Raw genomic sequence first — 23,448 nt, 5'->3', positions numbered from 1 at the left:
ACCTTCATCTCCTCCAAATACTGTTCTCTCTAATGGCCTTGAGTCATTACAAGCAAGTTTATGAGTTACGATGTGAAATAAGAAACGTCTAGGGAGATTGTACGCTTCTCAACTGGTCCCATCTCCATTCTCCAAAGATAGAAGATAAGTGTAAAAGCTAAAAATAAAAGCTTGATCTCATTCAGTTTGAATTAGATTATTCTATTTTGAGAATGTCTGACCCAAATCCATCTCTTATGCTAGTATTCCTGTTAGAAGACTGTAATAAAAATGAAATATAAATAGATTTTTCAAATGCATATATATTATTTATACTGTATATTAGGAATGAGTGAGTAGGAAACAAAAGTTATAAAGTATTACTAAAAATCTTGCCCACATCATGGGTACTTCAGTGACAAAGATCAAGCCCACCTAGTACAAATTATAGTGTATAGAATCTGAAAAAGAAATAAAATTATACTATCCTGGAAATAGTCTCTTTTTATATGCTAAAATAGCTTATCTAAATATTAATATAAAATGCTTTGATGTCAACCTACCAATTACATGTGTATTTGTATGTACATATATACTCTATAACACATACAAACATATGCAGGTGTTTGAGGTTAGATCAAATCACATAATATAAATTTTCTGGTTCTCCCATTTTCTCACCTATAGCACAAGGGGAATAAATTGGGTAATTTTAGAAGCCTTTGAGGCTCTAAAATGGCATAATCTTCATTCACAAAAACCTAATGGAATATAATATTTTAGACACACTATCTATATCATCATTTATTTAAATTATTTTTTTAGTAAACAGCATTCGGTTGGGGTAGTATAGAGAAGCAGAAGTTAAGAAGACAGGCTCTAGGCTCAGGCTGTTTTGGTTAAATCTTGGCACAACTGTGTTTTTTGGTGTGTGAACTCTGTAAGTCACTTAGCTTCTTCAAGAGCCAAGTTTCTTCATCTGTAAAATAGGTAGAATAATCAGCACTTACTCCTGTGGGTAGCTCTGAGGAATAAATTAGATAATCTACAGAAAGTACTTTGCACAGTGGCTGGTGCTCAGTTAATCTCAGCTACTGTTAGAATCATGGAACAAGAAGGCTAAAAGGACATGAGATAAATGAAGGGACAATGCAGGGCAATGCAAACAGTAAGATTCTACTTCTAAAGCTAAACTTGGCATTTATTTCTGTTCTATCTAAAGCCCCACTAAAATGACACTAAAGGGATTAACAAGGATAAAGAGGAAAAGGAAAGGTAATATTAGATGAGTAATGATAACAAAAGTTGGGGGATGGAAAGCACGTGGATCATTTCATAACTGATTTAGCAGAAGTAAAGCTAAAATTTAAAGTACCAGCACAGAAGTGCCAACAAGAAGCAACCTGCTCTGCATGGAAGTATTCTAGAAAGGCTCAGAAAGTGGAGGTCTTGTGTTCCTGAAGACCAAGGTGCTGGGGTCCAACCCCAGCAGGTCCAGGAGTCCCCAAAGGTGTGGACGGAGTTGGCGAAGAAGGAATGACATGGAGACAGCGTTCAGTTGATCAGCAGCCTAGCCAGGATCTCTAGCCAGGATCTCCAGCCAAGTTCTGGTCTGGATCTCCAGAGAGGTTCTGCTTAGGATCTCCAGCCAGGTTCTGTGTCCATGTTCTCTTGCTAGGTTCTCCAGCCGGGTTCTGTAGCCATGTTCCCTCACTAGGTTCTCCAGCCAGGTTCTGTCCAGGTTCTCAAGCCAGGTTCAGTCACCAGGTTCTAGTCAGGTTCTCTTGCCAATTTCTGTAGTCAGGTTCAGTCCAGGATCTTTTGCTATGTTCTCTCGCTAGGTTCTGTCTCTAGGTTCTGAGGCCAGTTTCTGTCCAGGATCTTTTGCCATGTTCTCCCCAGCGAAGTTCTTCTGTCCCTAGAGAACGTTCTGTGTAGGTTCTGTGCCAATTTCTGTCTCTCTCTCTGTTTCTTGCTGTCTTGTTACATCTGTATTTATACCAGTTGATTCAATCCTATCAATCTCTATTACAAAGGTTAGGGCGTTTCTTATCTCCATTCCAGGGAGTAAAGATTATGTAGCTTAAGCATGATTGTTCATAGTTAAAGTGATTAATTACCTGCCTGGCACTTAGTTAAGAGGTTTTATTCCCTCCCTAACTTCAGGGGGAAATCCCTACTTGGGGAAACAACCTTTCTCAGAGACCTTGGTTAAAACACATAGTGCCAAGAAGGTGAGCAAACATATTAAGAACAGTATGCCATATATGCCAGGTCCCTTGAAACAGCAAGCATGGACCGGCTCCCGGCACCAAGGTAAGAGAGAGTAGCAAAATAGGAGGATTGGGTAAAAGTCTATGGGAGAAGCTGTTAGAATCCCAAATGTCCTACCCATATAATTGTATAATTACTCATTCCTTTCCCCAAAGTGAATTCAGAGGCTTAATCTCTGGGTGAGGTTGACCAAAGGACTTTAAGCTTCAAAGGGATATCTGGCATAGCAGGAACAAGGCTGCAAACTGAAAATATGAGCATGAAGTGAGGTTGCATAGTAGACAGATAGCCCATACTCCCTGCCCCGCTCACCTCTCAGAATGCTGGCAGATGGATTGGGGAACTGACAGGACCAAGAAAAAACAACACACCTATAGATAATTTGTGGGCCCCTCAATAAAAAAGTAATACCTAACCATCTACTAGTTGACAAATCCTGTCAACTTTCAAAGAGCTACTTTAATAAGCTTTTAGGTCCTCAATCTTAAATATGAAAGGACAACCAGTGATCTCCAAACATTGAAGAAAAGTCTCTAACATGAAAGACAGACATCAAAACAAACAGAAAAAAAAATGAATTTGAAGAAACATGAATAATTCAGGTGACAGAGAAATTACTGAAAAACTGAAGTTAATATTCTTAAACAGAAAGGAGAAAATATCATAAAATTATATAAAGAGAAGATTTAAAGAACAAAAAGGGCTCCTGGAAATTAAAAGAATATATAAAATTAGAAAAAAATTTCAATAGTTGTTTGGAAAATAGAGTTGAAGAAATTTCCCAAAAGGTGAGAAAAAAAGATGAGGAGATAGAAAATGGAGTCAAAATTAAAGAAGATTGTAGAATCAATCTAAGAGTTCTAATAGGTGACTAACAGAAACTCCAGAAAGAAATAACTGAGAAAATGATCAGAGAAATGATACCAGAGAATATCTGAGAGCAAAAAACCCCCAAGAATCTGCTAAGTACCCAATACAATGAAGAGAAAAAGGACCCCTTCTCCACTATAAACAATCGGAAATGAATCCCAGGGATAAAGGCTCTGGAATAAAAATGGCACAACAGCAACAAAATTTTGACCATCAAATATAAGTGAAAAATAAAGGTGTTTCTCAGACATACAAAGGTTTAATACTTAGAGAATGAAATAACCCTTTCAGAGGAAGCCACTGCATTGTATGCTCAAATGAAAACAAAGATATAAACCAAGAAGGTAATTAAACCTAAAAGGGGGGGGGGGGGGGCACCAGGAAAAAAAAGGTATTCCCTGGATTTTGGTGGAAGGAAATCCAAAAAGCCCACCATGCAGCAAGCATAGAAAGCAGCCGATCCAGATGTGAACACCATCTATACTGGATACCTATTATGTGCCAGATATTGTTCTAGGTACTTGAGACAGACACATCAAGGAGCAAAACAAAGAATGTATGCTACTTTTATTTTGTAAAATTATATACTATATTTCTTAAGAGAAGGACTTAATATAGAATGCTTGACATTCCATTTAGAAAATATAGTTTGTTTTTGCTGTTAGAAGTATTATTTAAAAGTTTAATTTAATAGATATAGGACTAGTACTTTTTCAGTGATAGATGAGATTCTTTACAATCAAGTAGAGTCCATATATTAAATGGCCAGGCAAAATCTATGATATTGGTTTTAGGGTAATGAAAAGTCATGGAACTTCAGAGCTAATCTTTCTAGATGACCTAGATCTTCTAATCCAGACTCCTCATTAGAGATGAAAAGAGCAAGGCACAACATATTTAACCAGATTTCCAAGGTCCCAATGACTCCTGGTCAAATATTCTTTCTTGTTGTTTGATTTGGGTGTTGTTGTTTTTTTTGGAGAGAGGGATTTAAATACATTTTTTATCAGTATAACATGTACATAGTTTTAAAGGTAAAATGATTTTATAAGAATCACCTAAAACAGCCAGAACCGGTTTGGCTCAGTGGATAGAGCGTCGGCCTGCGGACTCAAGGGTCCCGGGTTCGATTCCGGTCAAGGGCATGTACCTTGATTGTGGGCACATCCCCAGTGGGGGGTGTGCAGGAGGCAGCTGATCGATATTTCTCTCATCGATGTTTCTGGCTTTCTGTCCCTCTCCCTTCCTCTCTGTAAAAAAAAAAAATCAATAAAATATATTTTTTTAAAAAAAGAATCACCTAAAACAAAAAGCAGCAGTCTCCTTCCCTTCCTTTGCCCATCTCCAGGTTTAGTCTTCAGAGTGAAGAACATGCTTAACCTCTAATATTAATATTAATATTATTATTTTAGCTCTGGCCAGTGTGGCTCAGTTGGTTGGGTATAGTCCCATGCACCAAAAGGTTGCTAGTTTGATCCCTGTAGATAGCCAATCGATGTTTCTCTTTCACAGCAATATTTCTCTCTCTCCCTCTCTCTCTAAGAAAAATAAAATAAATAAATAATAAATTATTATTCAATTGTTTGATAGACTATTCTATTATTTGCTGTGTGGTTGCTTGTTTTTCAGTACACACATCTTAAGTGTGTAAGAAGAGTCCACTTCAACTTTTAGTCAGTTCACAGAATATATGCTCATTTAAAAGGCTCAGGTAGAATAACTGGTAAGTCACTGGTGATCCTGTTGCTATACATACAATAAGACTGTTAATTAATGTAATTAGTGAAATTGATTGTGTACTTATGGAATAAGTCTCATTTTGTTAGAGGTGGAGCTGAATACAGGATGCAGGGAACTAGTGACTCCATAAATATATTTTTTAAGAAGACATATTCCTAAATTTTACATTGCACATATTTTCCCCCTGAGCTTTACAAGTACAAAAGGTTATACTAAACTATCCAAAGTTCTTAATATTTTATGATTATAAGTTCACATGTAGTTTATGAGTCGTTTTCATCTTGGTAGAGTATTAAATATGCCAGTAATTTGCCTTTGGCATTTGAAGTGATGCTCATTTTAGCTATCTCAAAATTGGCTTTGTAATCTGGAAATCCCTGTGATTGAACATAAGGCTATCAAATAACTTACTTTAACAATTATTGTTAAAATGAATCCCACTGACTACTTCATATTTATTTTTCCCAGAGAAAGCATTAAATAGTGAAGAAAACATTTTCATTCATCTGGACTACATAAATCTAAAATCTAATAATTAAAAATATCATAACTATAGATATAGTTTTACATGAAATTCTTCTCAATTTAAATTTCTCTATATATTATGTCATTTGCATCATGGATTGTAGGACTAGTCCTTACATGAGATAGGAAGCTAGCTGTAGACTGGGTAGACGGCATATTAGAGTGAGGACGGGCAGAGGACTTCAGAAGACGTGGTTTTACAGAAGGATTTGAGGTGTATCCAGGGCCCTGAAGTTCCTGGGAAACAACATCAATGTGAACAAAATAATTGTCAACTACAATTTGAACTGTGAAGTCAAAATGGATTTTTTTCAAACATAATTTCAGTCTTACATGTTGAACTTCTACAAAGTTATAAACCAAAGTACTACATTAAGCAAGATGATTCTGGGTATCTAAGTTACTTACCCTTTGAAGACTAAGCATGTGCTTAGGGAAATGCCTTCACATTTCTGATTCATAAAAGCTTTCCAGATATGAAGACACACCTAGCATGTTATGCCACTATATTGGTTCCCAAATTTTGCCAAAGACTCCACACTAGTGTTGGTATAATATTGAGAAAGATCCTCTACAGCGGGAGTGTTCTAGCTGTGAAAGTATCCACTCCTGAGACTTTAAAGTATGTCTACAACTTGAAAATATACTTAGAAAATAGACAGATATGTCAGTGGAAAATGTACTGTTTTTAAAGAGCAACGTCCTAGGCATGATCATTACATCATTGTTGCTATTCTCCAAACAGGCCAAACACACTTGCACTCTGGGCCTTTGCACTTGCTTGACTCTTCTGTATGCAAACTCTCCCTCAGGTATCGCCATGGCAGCCACTTTTATGTTTCCCCATTTATTATGAGCTTAACATCAAGCATGATGCTTCAATTTGTTACTATATATGAAAAAGGGAGGTATAGCATGTAACAAGGTTTGTATAGGTTTTATAATTGCCAGTATCAGATAATGTTGAAAGTGCACATAAATATTAACATTAATCCCACTAAATATTTCATGTTTGTTTTCCCCAGAGAAAACATCAAATAGTGAAGAAAACATTTTCATTCATCTGGTCTACATAAATCTAAAATCTAATAATTAAAAATGTCATAACTAGCTATATATTTTAAATGAAATTTTTCTCAATTTAAAATTCTCTGCATATTATGTCATTTACATCCTGGATTGTAGGACCAGTCCTATAATGTATCTAAGGTAATAAACAAAATATAAGTATATCAAACAAAGGCATTATTTTGCTTACCCTACTATTTATGATGAAAAAAAAAAAAAGACCTTACTTTTACATCCAGAGTGTGTTGAAGTTTCAGGCGCACAGATTCTTGCTCCTGACGTTGTATTATATCTTGACATTCTGCAAACTGCAAAGATGCCTACAATCAAGCAACCACATAAAGTTTATCCTCCATGAAATTTTATGTTATCCATTATAATAAAAGCCTAATATGCTAAGTGACCATTCATTCGACCATTCGACCAGTTGCTATGATGCACACTGACCACCAGGGGGCAGACATTCTGACTGGGACTGGGTGAGATGGGCTGGACCTGCCCTGGAGACCTCCCGTGGCCCCTCCCCAGCCTCTAAAATATTTCTTCTAATTAATTTCCTTCCAATGTGCACGAATCCATGCACCAGGCCTCTAGTTAACCTATAAATGCAGAGCTGCCATCTCTTTAAGGCAACATCCCCACTCTTAGCACACTGTATTTTATCTTTTTATCTGTTTTATCCAGTAACAGAGAACTGGAGGCCATGTCTTTCTCCTCTGTATCCCCAGCACTTACATAGCATTTAGTATGTGGAGGACACTCCAAAAAATGAATGCACTAAGAATAAAATGAGAAAATGACTTTAGCAATGTGAAAAAAATTCACATAAAATAACCACAACTGAAATTCATTGAATCAATAGATCATGTTTTTAAGATCAAAGTTGGCAGAGACGAAAAGATCACATATCATTTTATCTAACCATAAAGGCTCTGATTTATTAAGAATCAAGGACTAGTTTGGGTAAATTTTTAGCCTTCCAGTATTCTCAGGTGACAGGAAAATTATTAATAGTGTCATAGATCCTTTTCCTTTAAGTTGAGTTTTCTACTTCCATCATTTGGAACCCACAAAGTGCCAGATATTAGCATTACTTTCTCATTTTATTGACATTATATTAACAGACTGTTTTCTACCTAGTGTTCAAGTCATTCTTTGGTGGTTAGATTGGAGACAGTTTATTTATTCAGTTCACTAAGGACACTAGGAGTATCTTACATCTTATACCTTACTTCTATGATTGTGCTAGCCTAGAAAGAGATAATTTTGTAAAAAGTACACATTATAACTGTATTCTTTTTTCCTGGAATGTAAAGCTCTTTTTAATTAAAGTATAGTTGGCATACAATATTATATTAGTTTCAGGTGTACAACATAGTGAGATTTTACATGTATACACCTTACCAAGTGATCACCACAAAAGGTTCACTATCCATCTGTCACTGTACAAAGTTATTGTAATATTATTGACTGTATTCCCTATGCTGTAATTTCCATTCCTGTGACTTATTTATGTTAAAACTATAGTTTGTACCTCTTAATCCCCTTCAGATTTTTGCCCATACCCCCACCACCCAAAACTCGAGCAACTATCAGTTTTTCTGTATTTATGAGTCTGTTTATTTTGTTTGTTCATTTGTTTAGTTTTTTTATTCCACACAAAAGTGAAATGACACAGTATTTGTCTTTCTCTGGCTTATTTCACTTAGCATAATACCCACTAGATCTATCCATGCTGTCACAAATGGCAAAATTTCATTATTTTTCATGGCTGAGTAATGTATCCACTTCTTTATCCATTGATGAACACCTAGGTTGCTTCCATACCTTGGCTATTGTAAGTAATGTTGCAGTGAATATAGAGTTGCATATATATTTTGATTTAGTGTTTTGGGTTTCTTAGGATATATTCTCCAAAGTAGGGTCACTGGATCAAAAGGTAGTTCAATTTTTCATTTTTTGAGGAATTTTCCACAGTGGTTGAACCAGTCTGCATTCCCACCAGCAGTGCACTAAATTTCTTCTCTCTCCACGTCCTTGCCAGCACTTGTTGTTTGTTGATTTATTGATGACAGCCATTCTGCATTGTTTTAATTTGCCTCTCTCTGATGATTAGTGATGTTAAGCATTTTTTCATATATCTACTGGCCATCAGTATGTCCTCTTTGGAGAAGTGTCTATTCAGGTCCTTGGCTCATTTTTAAATTGTATTGTCTTCCTGGTGTTGAGCTGTATAGGTTCTTTATATATATGTTGGAAATTAATCCCTTATCTTATGTATCATTGGCAAATATCTTCTGCCATTTGGTGGTTCCTTTTTCATTTTATTGATGGTTTCTTTTGCTGTGCAAAAGCTTTTAATCTTGATCTCTCCTTCAATTCTGAATGATAACCTTACTGGGTAGAGTGTTCTTGGCTGTTAAGTTTTCTCCTTTCATCATGTTGAATATATTGTGCCACTCCCTTCTGGCCTGCAACATTTCTGTTGAAAAGTCAGCTAACAGTCTTATGAATATTCCCTTGTATGTAACTAGTTGTTTTTCTCTCTTGCTGCTTTTAAGATTCTTTAACTTTTTTTAAAAATATCTTTTATTGGTTTTATCAGAGAGGAAGGGAGAGGGACAGAGAGAAACATCGATGAGAGAGAAACATTGATCAGCTATTCCCTGCATAGCCCCTACTGGGGATGTGCCCACAACCAAGGTACATGCCCTTCACCGGAATCGAACCTGGGACCTTTCGGTTTGCAGGCTGATGCTCTATCCACTGAGCCAAAGCAGTTAGGGCTATCTTTAACTTTTAACAATTTAATTATAATGTGTCTTGCTATGGGTCTCTTTGAGTTAATCTTCTTTGGAACTATCTGTGCTTCTTGGACTTGGATGTCCATTTTCTTCACCAGATTAGGGACATTTTCAGTCATTATTTCTTTAAATAGGTTTTTCCTCTTGCTTTCTTCTTCTTCTTCTCAGACCCCCATGATTTGAATGTTAGTATGCTTGATGTTGTCCCAAAGGCTCCTTATGCTATCCTTGCCGGGAGCCGGTCCATGCTTGCTGTTTCAAGGGACCTGGCATATATGGCATACTGTTCTTAATATGTTTGCTCACCTTCTTGGCACTATGTGTTTTAACCAAGGTCACCTCTCTGAGAAAGGTTGTTTCCCCAGGTAGGGATTTTCCCCTGAAGTTAGGGAGGGAATAAAACCCCTTAACTAAGTGCCAGGCGGGTAATTAATCACTTTAACTACAAACAATCATGCTTAAGCTACATAATCTTTACTCCCTGGAATGGAGATAAGAAACGTCCTAACCTTTGGAATAGAGATTGATAGGATTGGAATCAACTGATATAAATACAGATGTAACAAGACAACAGGACACAGAACCTAGACACAGAACCTAGACACAGAACCTAGAGACAGAAGAACTTTGCTGGAGAGAACATGGCAAAAGATCCTGGACAGAAACTGGAGACAGAACCTAGAGACAGAACCTAGCGAGAGAACATGGCAAAAGATCCTGGACAGAAACTAGCCACAAAACCTAGAGACAGAACCTAGCAAGAGAACCTGGATGAAGAACCTAGAGACAGAACCTGGCTACAGAACCTGGATAGAACATGGCAAGAGAATCTGACTAGAACCTGGTGACTGAACCTGGCTGGAGAACCTGGACAGAACCTGGCTGGAGAACCTAGCGAGGGAACATGGCTACAGAACCTGGCTGGAGAACCTGGAGAACCTGGCTGGAGAACCTAGCAAGAGAACATGGACACCGAACCTGGCTGGAGATCCTAACCAGAACTTCGCTGGAGATCCTGACCAGAACTTCGCTGGAGATCCTGACCAGAACTTGGCTAGAGATCCTGGCTAGGCTGCTGATCAACTGAACGCTGTCTCCATGTCATTCCTTCTTCGCCAATTCCGTCCACACCTTTGGGGACCCCTGGACCTGCTGGGGTGGGACCCCAGCATATCCTCATTGTTTTTAATTATTTTCTCTTTTTGATTTTCCAATAGGGTCATTTCCACTAGTCTGTCTTCCTGATTGCTGCTCCATTCTTCTGCATCATCTATCTGCTGCTGATTCCCTCCAGTGTATATTTCATTTGTTATAGTCTTCAGTTCTAATAGGTCCTTTTTATAATTTTGATATCATTGTTAAAGTTCTCAATGAATTTATCCACTTGTCTGCAGAGTTTGATGAACATCTTTGTGATGATTACTTTGAATTCTTTATACAGTAGACAGCATACCTCACTTAGTTCTTTTTCTGGGGTTTTGTCTTTTTTTTTAGAACATATTCTTTTTTCTCCTCATTTTGCCTGTTTGTTTCTATGTATTAGGTGGCTCAGCTAAACCTCATGGTCTTAAAAAAGTGGCCTTATTTAAAAGGTGTCCAGTGGGGCTTAGTGGTGGAATCCTCCTTGTCATCAGAGCCAGTTGCTCCAGAGGTGTTCCCTGGGTGGACTAGTGTGGCCTCCTATTGTGATTGGGCCACAACTTCTATGGACACACTGATAGGCAAGGCTGGTCCTGGGCCAACTGGCTCTGAGACCTGGCCACAATTGTTGCAGGCTCACTTATGTATGGGCAGCCTTTGGTGTGGTTGGCCGCAAGACCCAACCATACTGTTGCAGACACACTGACTGAGGCTGCCCACTTTGGAGGGGTGCTAGCCTGGGTGGGTCCTCAGGGAAATGACAGGGAGGGGTGAACAGTGTTAGTAAGGTTAATGGAGAGCGGCAGAAATGACGCCTGCCAGTGTCAGACTAGGTAGGTTAGAAAGGGAGGGAAAATGGCACTTGCCAGTACCTCTGACTCAGGAGATCCAACAGATCCCTGTCCCTTCAGCACACACCCTCAAATTAGTCAATGTACCACCTTCATGTATGACCTAGGCGCTTTTCAAACTGTTACCTCTGTGCAGGGACTCAGAAAGAGCACAACCTGGGTTTCTTGTCTTTCCCAGATGTAAGCCCTGACAGTTTTCAAAGCCAGATGTTATAGGAACTCCTCTTTCTGGTGCAGGTCTCGCAGGCTATTCAGACCCCCTCACTCTTTGGGGATGACCTCTGCAGTTGTAATATCCCTCCCACTTGTAAGTCACTGTATGGGGAGTGGGGGTTATGGCAGGTCCTGATTAGACTTAGTCTCTACCCCTCCTCCCCAATTCAATGTGGCTTTCTCTTTATATCCTTAATTGTAGAAAATCTGTTCTGCTAGTCTTGGTTGTTCTCAGAGATAGCTGTGTCATACGCAGTTGTAGTTTTGGTATCAGTGAGAGGAGGGGAGCTCAGGATCTGCCTATTCCATCATGCTGAATTCGAAGCCAGGTGCCTTGCTCTTGAATGCCAATTTAACTTGTCTGTGAAATGTTGTTCCTTGTGGCTGATGTACTGCCCTCACAACAAATGTGTCTCTGGATGGGGAGGCTGAGTCACTCTATAACTGTATTCTTAAACCTCAGAAGAGTCTTCTCTATAGGATGTTCTTTTTTTCCCCTTTCAGTTTGCTAGGTGATTGAGCTAGAATACAGATTTGGTTCCTATCAGCATGGAGTGTTCATTCAGAATAATTCTACTTAGTTAATAGCTACTTAGTCGATAATGACTTTATGTATTTAGTTAATAACTACCTTATCAAGGGCAACTTCCATATTTGCAACCTTTTCTTTTAAACGATGTTCCTGAGACCTCAGGACTTCTAGTTCTCCAGCCATCTTATTTTTCTCTGTTGCAACAGTAGTCAATTCCTGGCTTAATTTATTCTTTTCTTCTTTTAGAAAATGCTTTTCCTACAATTAAGAGCAGAAAAATATCAGCAATAATATACTGATGTAGATGCTGAGATGTGATGAAAATATAAAACTAGAAACAACTGACAATGAAAACACAATAATCCAAAATCTATGGGACACAGTCCTGAGAGGAAAGTTCATAGCTCTAAGGGCCTTCCCCAACAAATAAGAAGAAAAATGGCAATAAATTATCTACCTGACAACTTAAAGAATTAGAAAGAGAGCAACAAGAAAAGCCCAGAGTAAGCAAAAGGAAGGAAATAATAGGGATCAGAGCAGAAATAAACACCATAGAGGCCAAAAAACCAACAACAAAAACCCCCAAAAGATCAATAAAACCAAGAGCTGGTTCTTTGAAAGGATAAACAAGATTGATGAACCTCTAGCCAGGCTCACCAAGAAACAAAGAGAGAGGACTCAAATAAACACAATCAGAAATGAAGGCGGTGAAGTAACAACCGACCCCATAGACATACAAAGGATTGTAAAAAAAATACTACAACTAACTCTACTCCAACAAACTGGACAACCTAGACCCGTGGTCGGCGAACTGCGGCTCGCGAGCCACATGCGGCTCTTTGGCCCCTTGAGTGTGGCTCTTCCTAAGCCTTAGGAGTACCCTAATTAAGTTAATAACAATGTACTTACCTATATAGTTTAAGTTTAAAAAATTTGGCTCTCAAAAGAAATTTCAATCGTCGTACTGTTGATATTTGGCTCTGTTGACTAATGAGTTTGCCGACCACTGACCTAGACGAAATACATACATTCCTAGAAAAATACAATCTTCCAAAACTCAATCAGGAAGAATAAAAAAAACCTGAATAGGCAAATAACTACTGATAAAATTGAAGCAGTAATAAAAAAAAACTTTCACCAAACAAAAGACCTGGTCCCCATGGCTTCACAGGGGAATTCTACCAAACATTCAAAGAAGAACTAAAACCGATCCTCCTCAGACTATTTCAAAAAATTCAAGAGGAAGGCACATTTCCAAGCTCTTTCTATGAAGCCAGTATTACCCTAATCCCCAAACCAGTTAAGACACTACAAAGAAAGAATTACAGCCAATATCCCTGATGAACATAGATGCTAAAATGCTCAACAAAATCCTAGCAAATGGGATCCAGCATTACATTAGAATGATCATACACCATGACCAAGTGGGATTTATTCTGGGGATGCAAGGCTGGTACAATATCTGCAAATCAATAAATGTGATACATCACATAAACTGAGAGACAAAAATCGCATAATCATATCAATCGAGCCTCATTCTGAAAAAGTATTTCAACAGCTCATTTTAGGTAGGGGGGAAACAATCACTTGAGTTGCACTCATTATTTTCTACTTATGCTCTTGATATTCTCACCTCCATTACAGTCAGTTCTAACTCTTCTGTTAAAAATGCAAATTTGTGCCTTGACTGGTTTTGCTCAGTGGACAGAGTGCTGGCCTGTGCAGTGAGGGGTCCTGGGTTTGATTCCGGTCAAGGGCATGTACCTTGGTTGTGGGCACATCCCCAGTAGGGAGTGTGCAGGAGGCAGCTGATCGATGTTTCTCTCTCATCGATGTTTCTAACTCTCTATCCCTCTCCCTTCTTCTCTGTAAAAAATCAATAAAATATATTTAAATTTTTTTTTAAAATGCAAATTTGTTCCAAAGTGTGGTATTATCAGGGAACATTTGAGCATAACACAAATTTCACATTTACTTATGTGAAGTTTCATTTATGAGAAATATTAGATCAATACAGAAAACTGCACCCAGCTAAACAAATCTGCATAGGGATATACAAAAAGCATACATGCACTATTCAAACAACTATCTGTTAGCTACCTCAGTTTACTTTGTGTTTTGAACCACATACAAGCACATCTGGTATTACAGAAAAGCTACCTTCTACCCCTTCATAGTAACTCACAAGCTGCTACCCTCTAATGCACACTTCCACAAGGAAACTTCTGGTATTTTTTAAGGAAAGGGGCCATGGCTGCTGTAGTATTTATGTATTACTATTGAATATGTGTAATACTGTGCTACTGTTCTCATTAGGTTCCTGTTTTTGTGTGTCACTGATTAAATTTGTCAGTGTGGTGCTTCTCACCCCATTGCTTCCATAAGCACTGTGGTTTTTATCGCCAGTTTGTATAGCACAGTAATTTTAGGAACACATGCCGCATTACAACAAAATGGTGCTTTGTTTATAATCATTCCTGTCTCTACCAGGAATGTCCTTTGCCCATTTCCTGCACTTAACTATCTCCTTTGAGATCTGGCTCAAATGTTCCTTCAGGAACCTTTCCCTCATTTTCTCAGTCAGAAGTAACCTCTTTCCTCTTCTCCACTGTACTTTTTAATCTCTGCTCTGTCTTACTCTTGTTTTCTAGTACATGAATGAGAGGACATGTTGGCTTCCCCCACTCCCAGGGCAGAGACTTACCTTATTTGCATTTGTCATTGCCTCTTCCAAAAATTGTATCTTGCTCTGAAGGGCATCTATCTGACCTCTTTTAGCTGTGATTTGCTTTTGCATCCCCATGGCCACTTTCATAGCTGGGAAAAAAGAAAACTGTCTTAAGTTTGTAAATTTTGAGAGGCTACTATAATGAGAAGGTTAAGCATTATGGGAAGGTGACAAGTAAGATTTGCCAAGGCACCTGGACAGTTTCACAACATTGAGATATAACAATTTTCAGCAATTACTTGAAGGTTTTAAACCATATATATATATTTCTATATATACTAGTAGCCCTGCACACGAATCCATGCGCCAGTAGCTCTCTGCGGGGTCTGGCCACTCTGTGCCCGCTGTCCAGAGGCCCATCCGCGGCCGGGCATGAAACGCTTGCTTCATCGCCAGGGTGACAATGCAAGCGTTCCCCCCAACCCCCGTGCCCACTGCCCAGAGGCCCTCCACGGCCGGGTGGAATGTTTGCCTCATCGCCACGGTGATGAAGCAAGCATTCCGCCAGAACGCTCAGGCTGCCTGCTCTCAGCAGCCACCCCCTCAGGACTGGGGGACTCCGGCGGGGCTGAGAGGACTGGGTGCGCCATCTTTGTGACATAGTGATGGTTATTTGCATATTACCCTTTTATTAGATAGGATTATATAATATACTAGGGGCCCGGTGCATGAAATTCGTGCACTGGGTGTGTGTGGGGGGGGCGGGGGAAGGGGTGTCCCTCAGCCCAGCCTGCCCCCCTCACATACTGGGAGCCCTCAGGCGTTGACCCCCATCACCCTCCAATCGCAGGATCGGCCCCTTGCCCAGGCCTGACGCCTCTGACGCGTCAGGCCTGGGCAGGGGACCCTCATTTCCCCCCATCACTGGTTCTGCCTCCAGCCCAGGCCTGATGCCTCTGGCCCAGGCATCAGGCCTGGGCAGGAGACCCCCAGATCCCTCTGATTGCTGGCTCTGCCCCTTGCCCAGGCCTGATGCCTCGGCCAGAGGCGTAGACCCCCGTCACCCTCCGATCACCAGTCACCGGATCAGCCCCTTGACCAGGCCTGAGGCCTCCGGCAGAGGTGTCAGGCCTGGGCAGGGGACCCCCAGCTCCCCGTGGTTGCAGGCTCTGCCCCTGCCCAGGCCTAATGCCTCTGGCCTAGGCGTCCGGCCCGGGCAGTGGGGACCCGCAGCTGCAGCGGCCCCACGATTGTGGGCTCCGCTTTAGGCCCAGGCAAGGGACCCCTAGCTCCCGGGACTGTCAGCTTCGACCGTGCCCAGCTCCCATCGCTGGCTCCACCCCTACTTCCTGCTATCACTGGCCAGGGCGGCAAAGGTGCCTGATTCTCCGATCATGGCTGGGGGGCAGGGCAAAGGCGCCCCCAGGGCCACCTTTGCCCTGCCCCCCACCTCTTAGCTCCCCCCTGGGTTTCCGATCACTGTCAGTGACAGGGGGCTTCTTCCTGCTTTCCCTTTCGCCTCCCTGCATTGTGCCTACATATGCAAATTAATCGCCATCTTGTTGGCAGTTAACTGGCAATCTTAGTTGGCAGTTAATTTGCATATAGCCCTGATTAGCCAATGAAAAGGGTATCGTCATACGCCAATTACCATTTTTCTCTTTTATTAGTGTAGATAATATTTTGCGATTTCCTTGTTACTGGTATTAATTTCATTGACCATTATAATTTGCCATATCTCCAATGATGGTAAATAATACTGACCAAATTCATACTTACACATACAGGAAATACATACATAAAATATATAGTTATATAATAAATAATATATATAATATTTTTACTAAAATAATTTTTCTAGGAATTCATATTTCAAATACCACATAAGACATCTACTGTTAGTGATCTTTTAAAAGATTCCAGTGCTATCACAAACCATTCATTTTCATTCCCATGGTTATTGTTATGTGCCTGGAATTCATTATTCTTTCAATAGTTCCCCCCCGTTGTCCGTGTCCATTGGTTAGGCCTATATGCTTGCATATAAGTCCTTTGGTTGATCTTTCCCCCTTGCCCCCACCCTCCCCTACCTTCCCTCCAAGGCCCGACAGTCCAATCAATGCCTCTCCGTCTCTGGGTCAGTCCTTGTTCATCAGTTTATGTTGTTCATTATATTCCACAAATGAGTGAGATCCTGTGGTATTTATCCACTCTCCAGTTCCATCCATGCTGTGGCAAATGGTAAGAGTTCCTTTTTCTTCTTCCTCTTCTTAAAGAATACCTTTCAGCATTTCATATAATGCTGGTTTGGTGGTGATGAACTCCTTTAGCTTTTTCTTATCCGTGAAGCTCTTTATCTGACCTTCCATTCTGAATGATAGCTTTGCTGGATAAAGTAATCTTGGTTGCAGGTTCTTGCTATTCATCTCTTTGAATATTTCTTGCCACTCTCTTCTGGCCTGCATGGTTTCTGTTGAGAAATCAGCTGACAGTCGAATGGGTACTCCCTTGTAGGTAACTGTCTTTCTCTTGCTGCTTTTAAGATTCTCTCTTTATCTTTTGCTCTTGGCATTTTAATTATGATGTGTCTTGGTGTGGTCCTCTTTGGATTCCTTTTGTTTGGGGTTCTCTGCGCTTCCTGGACTTGTAAGTCCATTTCTTTCACCAGGTGAGGGAACTTTTCTGTCATTATTTCTTCAAAAAGGTTTTCAATATCTTGCCCTCTCTCTCCTTCTGGTACCCCTATAATTCTGATGTTGGTACGCTTGAAGTTGTCCCAGAGGTTCCTTACACTATCTTCATATTTTTTGAATCTCTTTTCTTTTTTCTTTTTCGGTTGGGTATTTTTTGTTTCTTTGTATTTCAAATATTTGACTTGATTCTTGGGATCCTCTTGTCTGCTGTTGGATCTCTGTAAATTATTCTTTATTTCAGTCAGTGTATGCTTAATTTCTAGTTGGTCCTTTTTCATGTCCTCCATGGTCTCACTATACTCCTTGAGGGATTCATTAAATTTATCGGCAGTTTGCATAAAATTCTTGAAAAACCTTATAAACGTGGCCTTGAACTCTATATCCAGTCGTTTGCTTTCCTCCATTTCTGCCATTCGTGACCTGTTTCTTTGTCTCCGCATTTTGGCTGCTTCCCTGTGTTGATAGAGTGGCCCTGCGCGCCAGGTGTCCTGTAGGGCCCAGTGGCTCAGCCTCCCCAGTTACCTGGGGTGGACACTCTTGGTGCACTCTTGGTGCCTTGGTTGTAGTAGGATCACTGGGAGGAATTGACCTCCAGGCCAACCGGCTGTGGGAATCAGCTGTGTCTGAAGTGGGAGAATGGTCCCCCTCTGACCACTGGGCACAGTGGCTCCTGGATCTAGGGAGGTGCTAATTCAGCCTCTGCCTGAGGCCACACAGCAGGAGCCACAAAGAGGCTCAGCTGTGAAGCAATGCAAGCCGCTGCGGGGCCCTGGGCCTTCTCTTGGAAGTTCCGGGTCTGCCTGGCTCGGCTGCAATTAGGTACATTCACATGCAAAAGCCTCTGCCGCAGCCTGGGTGGGGCGGGGTCTCAGGGAGTCAAAGGGCGGAGAAAGAAGCTATGGCTGATTCTCCGCCTGGAGTCGCACGTCTCAGTGTCCCGGTAACGGCTGCAAGCACCTCTGAGGGAAAGCCGCCCTCAAGTTCGCCTGCTGCCGCCTGACAGACCAGCTTCTCCCCGTATGAGTCCTGGGTCCCCAGAGACTCGCCGGAACCGGAGTTCATAGCAGTCGGGAGCTTGTGATTCAAAAAGACAGCCGCGTCCTCAGGTGCCACCCCCTTCCCGCGCGCACGCACGCGCGCGCGAGCCGCCTCCGTACCTCTGCACTTCACCTCCGCAGCTCCTCTGGCTCTCAGCGTGCCCCTCTTTTCTTCTAGTTGTAGAATTTACACTCAGCCAGCCTTCCTGTTGTTCTGGACGATGTTTGCTCCGTCCTTTGCGGTATTTTTCAATTGTTGTGTGAGGCGACAATTTCCCGGTGTTTATCTATGCCGCCATCTTAGTTTCTCCCGATAAATATTTATTTTATAGTCAGCTAATACAGCCATACCAAAAATATGAATAATATGAAACAGTAAACTTCTCTCTCTAATAAGGGCAGCAAGGTAAAAAGAGAACAGGTCGAAGTGGTGAGAAGGGAACCCTTATCCTAGCAGTTCAGTTCCAGGGCTCCTTCCCAGGAATTGACAATTAGCCACAGATATATAGTTTATAGATAATGAATACATGAAAAATAAGGAGTTGAATGAAAATTATCAGTAACTTGTATTCATATCAACACAGTCTTAAAAATAATTAATTGGCATTTATAAGCATGGAAGTCTGTTAGAAATTATTGAAATAACTACAGGGAAATATTCAAATACTTAAGCACTTGGAAATTCCCCTCTCCCCCCCAAAAAACAAACAAACAAACAAAAAACGAGTAAAACTACTGCTCTATAGCACCCATTAGTGATACCTGTTGCTATCTCTCTCACATCACATGGCATGTGAAGAGATGGCAGGCAATGTATCCAGGTTTGTATTTTTAATAAATCTAGATCAGTGAAATTAAAAACAAAAAAAATCTAATAAAGCATACCATGACCATCAGATCCTTCCATTGATTTCAATGTATTTCTTGTTTGTTCTAGTTCAGACTGTGCAGATTTTAATTGCATTTTCAGCTTATTTGTAGTAGTTTCCATTTCTTCACTTTTGTTTCGAAAATTCCTTTTTAAGACTTCGTAGTCCTCTGTAGAACATGATAGTCAATAATAGTTACTTTTTTTCTATCCCATTGTTATGAAGTATATTTTATTTGTAAGTAATGATTACATAATTTTAGAGCTGTAAGAGACTTCATTAAGTCATATTGTGATTTGTTACAGACATTAGATGTATGTACACACACTTCCAGGTATCTGACTCTTTTTAAAATCTGCTTTGGTGGATCCTCCTCCTCTACCCACTTATTATTCACTGCTTATTTCCCACCTGTGTAATTGACTCACATCTGTTTCACCTTATACCTTTTTTGGGGGGTTATCATACTCACTACAATAGATTTAACCATCATCTATAGGTAGCTAGATCTCCATGACACAATAAGTAACCTGAAATTATCATGTGTCTTATCTGATTTTTTATCTCCAGTAACTATCAAAATACCTGGCATGCATTCATCATTCAAATACAAAAATATACACACACTCAACTACCTATTTATATTTATACATTTATATATACTAGAGGCCCAGTGCACAAAAATCTTGCACTCGGGGTGGGGGAGAGGTGTCCCTCAGCCCGGACTGCACCCTCTCGCAGTCTGGGAGGCCTCAGAGGATGTCCAACTGACAGCTTAGGCCCATTCCCCATGGGGAGCGGGCCTAAGCCGTCAGTCAGACATCCTTAGCGCTGCCGTCGAGGTGGGAGAGGAACCCGCCACCGCTACTGCACTGACCAGCCATGAGCCTGGCTTCTGGCTGAGGAGCACTCCCCCTGTGGGAGCACACTGATCACCAGGGGGTAGCTCCTGCGTTGAACATCTGCCTCCTGGTGGTCAGTGCATGTCATAGTGACTGGTCATTCCACTGTTTGGTCTATTTGCATATTAGCTTTTTATTATATAGGATATTTATATGTGATTAATAGATTTACATATATAGGAAACAGACAGAATCAAGACCTCTTTGGTGAGATCTCTGTCTACCAGACATTTCCATGTGGATGCCCTGGAACTTGTCTCCTACTCACTGCATCTCACCCTCCTGCCCTCAAACTTGCCCTTCCTTCCTGTTTCCCTCTCAGTTGTTGGTATCATTGTTTTCCCAATAATTCAAACTTAAAACCTGAAACCCATACACAACCCCTCCAATCACTAATTACTGTTGATTTCAATCTCCCAAAATATCCTGAATTCCTCCTCCTCCTTTCATTCTTACTATCATTGCCTTAGGTCAAGTTCTCACCATATTTTCCCAGGAACTCTGGGAACTCGAAAAATCCTCTTTACTGGCTGGCCCCTGTCCCTTTAGTCTTGCCTTTCTGTATATACTGCTGACACTCTTCTTCTAAAATGTAAATTTGATGACAACAATCTCTTGCTTAGTACCCTTTGCTGGCTCCACGTTGTCTGTCTCTGCCTATCTATTCTGCCTCATTTCTTAGTCCTCATTCCTTCAGGCTTTTACTCCAACAAATACTTCTGAGGTCACATTATGTTATTTCATGCCTTCATGGCTTTGCTCATAATGTTCTCCCTGCCTGGATTGCCTGTCCACCTCTTTTTCACCTGCCAATTTCCTTCTCCCCCTTCAAACCTACACAGACGACACCTCCTGAAGGAGGCTGATTTTCTGCCCTCTCCTGCATCTGCACTCAGCACACACCCACTGTGCCCCAGCCACTGTACTGAAACCCATTCCACATAGTCTGGCTACCAACTACCTGGGAGCCTCACTGTTGTGTGGATAGGGCCTCTCTCAGTATCTGGCTTAGTAAATGCTCAGGAACCATTGACTCTGTGTGTGTATGCGTGGTGTGTTTGTGGTGTGTCTGTGATGTGTTTGTGTGGGGTGTGTGTGTGAAGCAATTGATGTCTCTACCATACTAATTGTGAACAAGGAGCGCTTCATTTTTAAATTTAAAGCCTTGGATTTTTCCTTTCATAAAATGTGCATAATTTTCATATTGCTTCATCATTAAACCTCTAATCAAGGTATTTGACTCAAAGAACTCAAGGTTTCCATTTCCTTCACCCTTCTCTTGGAAACTCGGCAAAGAATTTCATGAACTCTGAGGGCTGACTAAAAACAGTTAATAAGTGCAAGATATGAAAGTTCTTGAAGGAGAAGTATCAGATTTCAGGCAATGAAATACCTCCACTGGGGCCCCATAATTAATCCACATTTGTCATGTGGATGAGGAACTATTCTTTTGCAATAGTTCTAGTAGCTACATTGGACTTCACCAATAGAGCTATTTTTTTTTTTTTTTTTTTTAGCAGAATTTGAACTGAAGTGACATACCTGTAAGGCTGTTCAAGTCATTCCTACAAGTCTTCACCTCGTTTAATAACTGATCTCTCTCCTGTTTGATGTCTTTCACTGCACGGAGCCGCTCAGAGCCTGCATTCACAAGCTTCACCTTTTCCAGCTCCAGGTCACTCACTCTGGCCTCCAGCTCTCGTATCTTTGAATCTTTTTTATCTTTTAAAATCTAAATATAGTGATAAATACAATGGGTAGAGTAAGAAATTAAAATTATGTGCATATATAGTTATAACATGTTGTCTTAATACCCTATCTATATAAATGGCTTTTCACTATTTCCCAGGATATTAAATTTGTTTTTTATTATAAAGTATCAATAGAGTAAGTGGGGGGAAAAAGCAATATTTTACCTTTCTTTTAGCCTTAGAGTCAATTCAGCATATAGTTGTGCCACTAGCCACATGTGACTACTGTGTACTTGAAATGTACCTAATCTAACTAGAGATGTGTTGTAAGTATAAAATATTCCAGATTTCAAAGGCTTTACATTTAAAAAAATGTAAAATATTTTAATTTGCTATATTGATTGCAATATAAAAAAACACCATATTGTGGATATATTAAGTAAAATATGTTATTAATTTCACCTGTTTCTTTTTGCATGTCTACTAGAAACTTTAAAATCATGTATGTGGTTCACATTACGTTTCAAGTTCTCATCACAGAGGCAGCCTAGATGCTTCTAAACAAATGCCATTTTAAAATAAAATTATTTTTGTCAAAAGAATTTCTACTGTTTGTGTATATTTCTCCAAATATCGATATAGGTATAGATATGAACATGTGGGTATATTTTTTTCTGTGATTATACTTAATTTTTTTTAAACTTACTCTTTTGGTCATCAGATTATCCCTTCAAATTAAGGCCTATTGGCTTTAAATATAATCAGGCATACCTCATTTTATTGCACTTTACTTTATTGTGCTTCATAGATTTTGTGTTTTTTACAAATTGAAGACAAGATTACACCAGCAATAAGATTACAACCTGCTTCATTGTGATACTTCACTGTGGTAGTCTGAAACCAAACCCATACTATCCTGAGGGACTCCTGTGATATTCACTCTTATACTGCACAGGACCAAGTCCCAAGGTAGTGCTGCTCACAGGCAAGTTACCTAATGTCTCCCTGTCCCAGTTTCCTCATCTGTAAAATTGGATAATAATGTGCCTGCCTCATAAGGTTTTTGTAAAGATTAAATTGATTTATTTTTTAAAATGTAAGACTCAATAGGATTCTTTCATTTGTTTGTACTATTAACAATGCTAGATATTCATCTCTTTTCTTTAATAAGAAGGTGGAATAATAATCTTTTTTCCTCTAATATGTTCTGTAAACCTATTCTAAAGTTTTCATTGTAAGGGTTAGCCATTAAGATGCCTTTAAAAGTCTCTTTCATGGTGATTTTGGCCTTTTAAAAAAGTTCTTATGATATAATTAAGTAAAAGCTTAACACTAGAAAATTCTAATTTTTTAATGCAATAAACTTGTATATCTCCATAAGATAGATAGTAATCTATAGTTGGCCTTATTTTTAGAATGAGGAAACTCTGGCATCTAAAGTTTATGTGAGATTTGTGATTGGGGGGACTGGGCAAAGGTGGAGTCCAACAGTACAAACTTCCAGTTACAGGATAAATAAGTCCTGGGGCTGTAATGTTTAGCATGGTGACCATAGTTAGCACTGCTGTGTGGTGTATTTGAAAATTGCTAAG

The 23,448-nt window shown here is 40.0% G+C and overlaps 1 protein-coding gene across 1 annotated transcript in view; it reads right to left on the bottom strand.

The window, feature by feature from the left end:
- CCDC158 (coiled-coil domain containing 158) overlaps positions 1-23,448 on the bottom strand; it is an 83,906-nt gene that overhangs the window by 20,912 nt on the left and 39,546 nt on the right. The window contains exons 13-19 of the mRNA XM_081100991.1: positions 21,708-21,897; positions 19,280-19,432; positions 14,701-14,813; positions 12,096-12,254; positions 7,192-7,233; positions 6,684-6,776; positions 5,506-5,625 (exon numbers count right to left, since the gene is read on the bottom strand). Coding sequence (XP_080957117.1) covers positions 5,506-5,625; positions 6,684-6,776; positions 7,192-7,233; positions 12,096-12,254; positions 14,701-14,813; positions 19,280-19,432; positions 21,708-21,897 — 870 coding nt within the window. The remainder of the gene's footprint in view (positions 1-5,505; positions 5,626-6,683; positions 6,777-7,191; positions 7,234-12,095; positions 12,255-14,700; positions 14,814-19,279; positions 19,433-21,707; positions 21,898-23,448) is intronic.

This window comes from Myotis nattereri, assembly GCF_964212035.1.
Source record: "Myotis nattereri genome assembly, chromosome: 1".
Taxonomy (NCBI): Eukaryota; Metazoa; Chordata; class Mammalia; order Chiroptera; family Vespertilionidae; genus Myotis; species Myotis nattereri.
The sequence above is the reverse complement of the archived record's forward strand: the minus strand, read 5'-3'. Positions and strand labels throughout refer to the sequence as shown.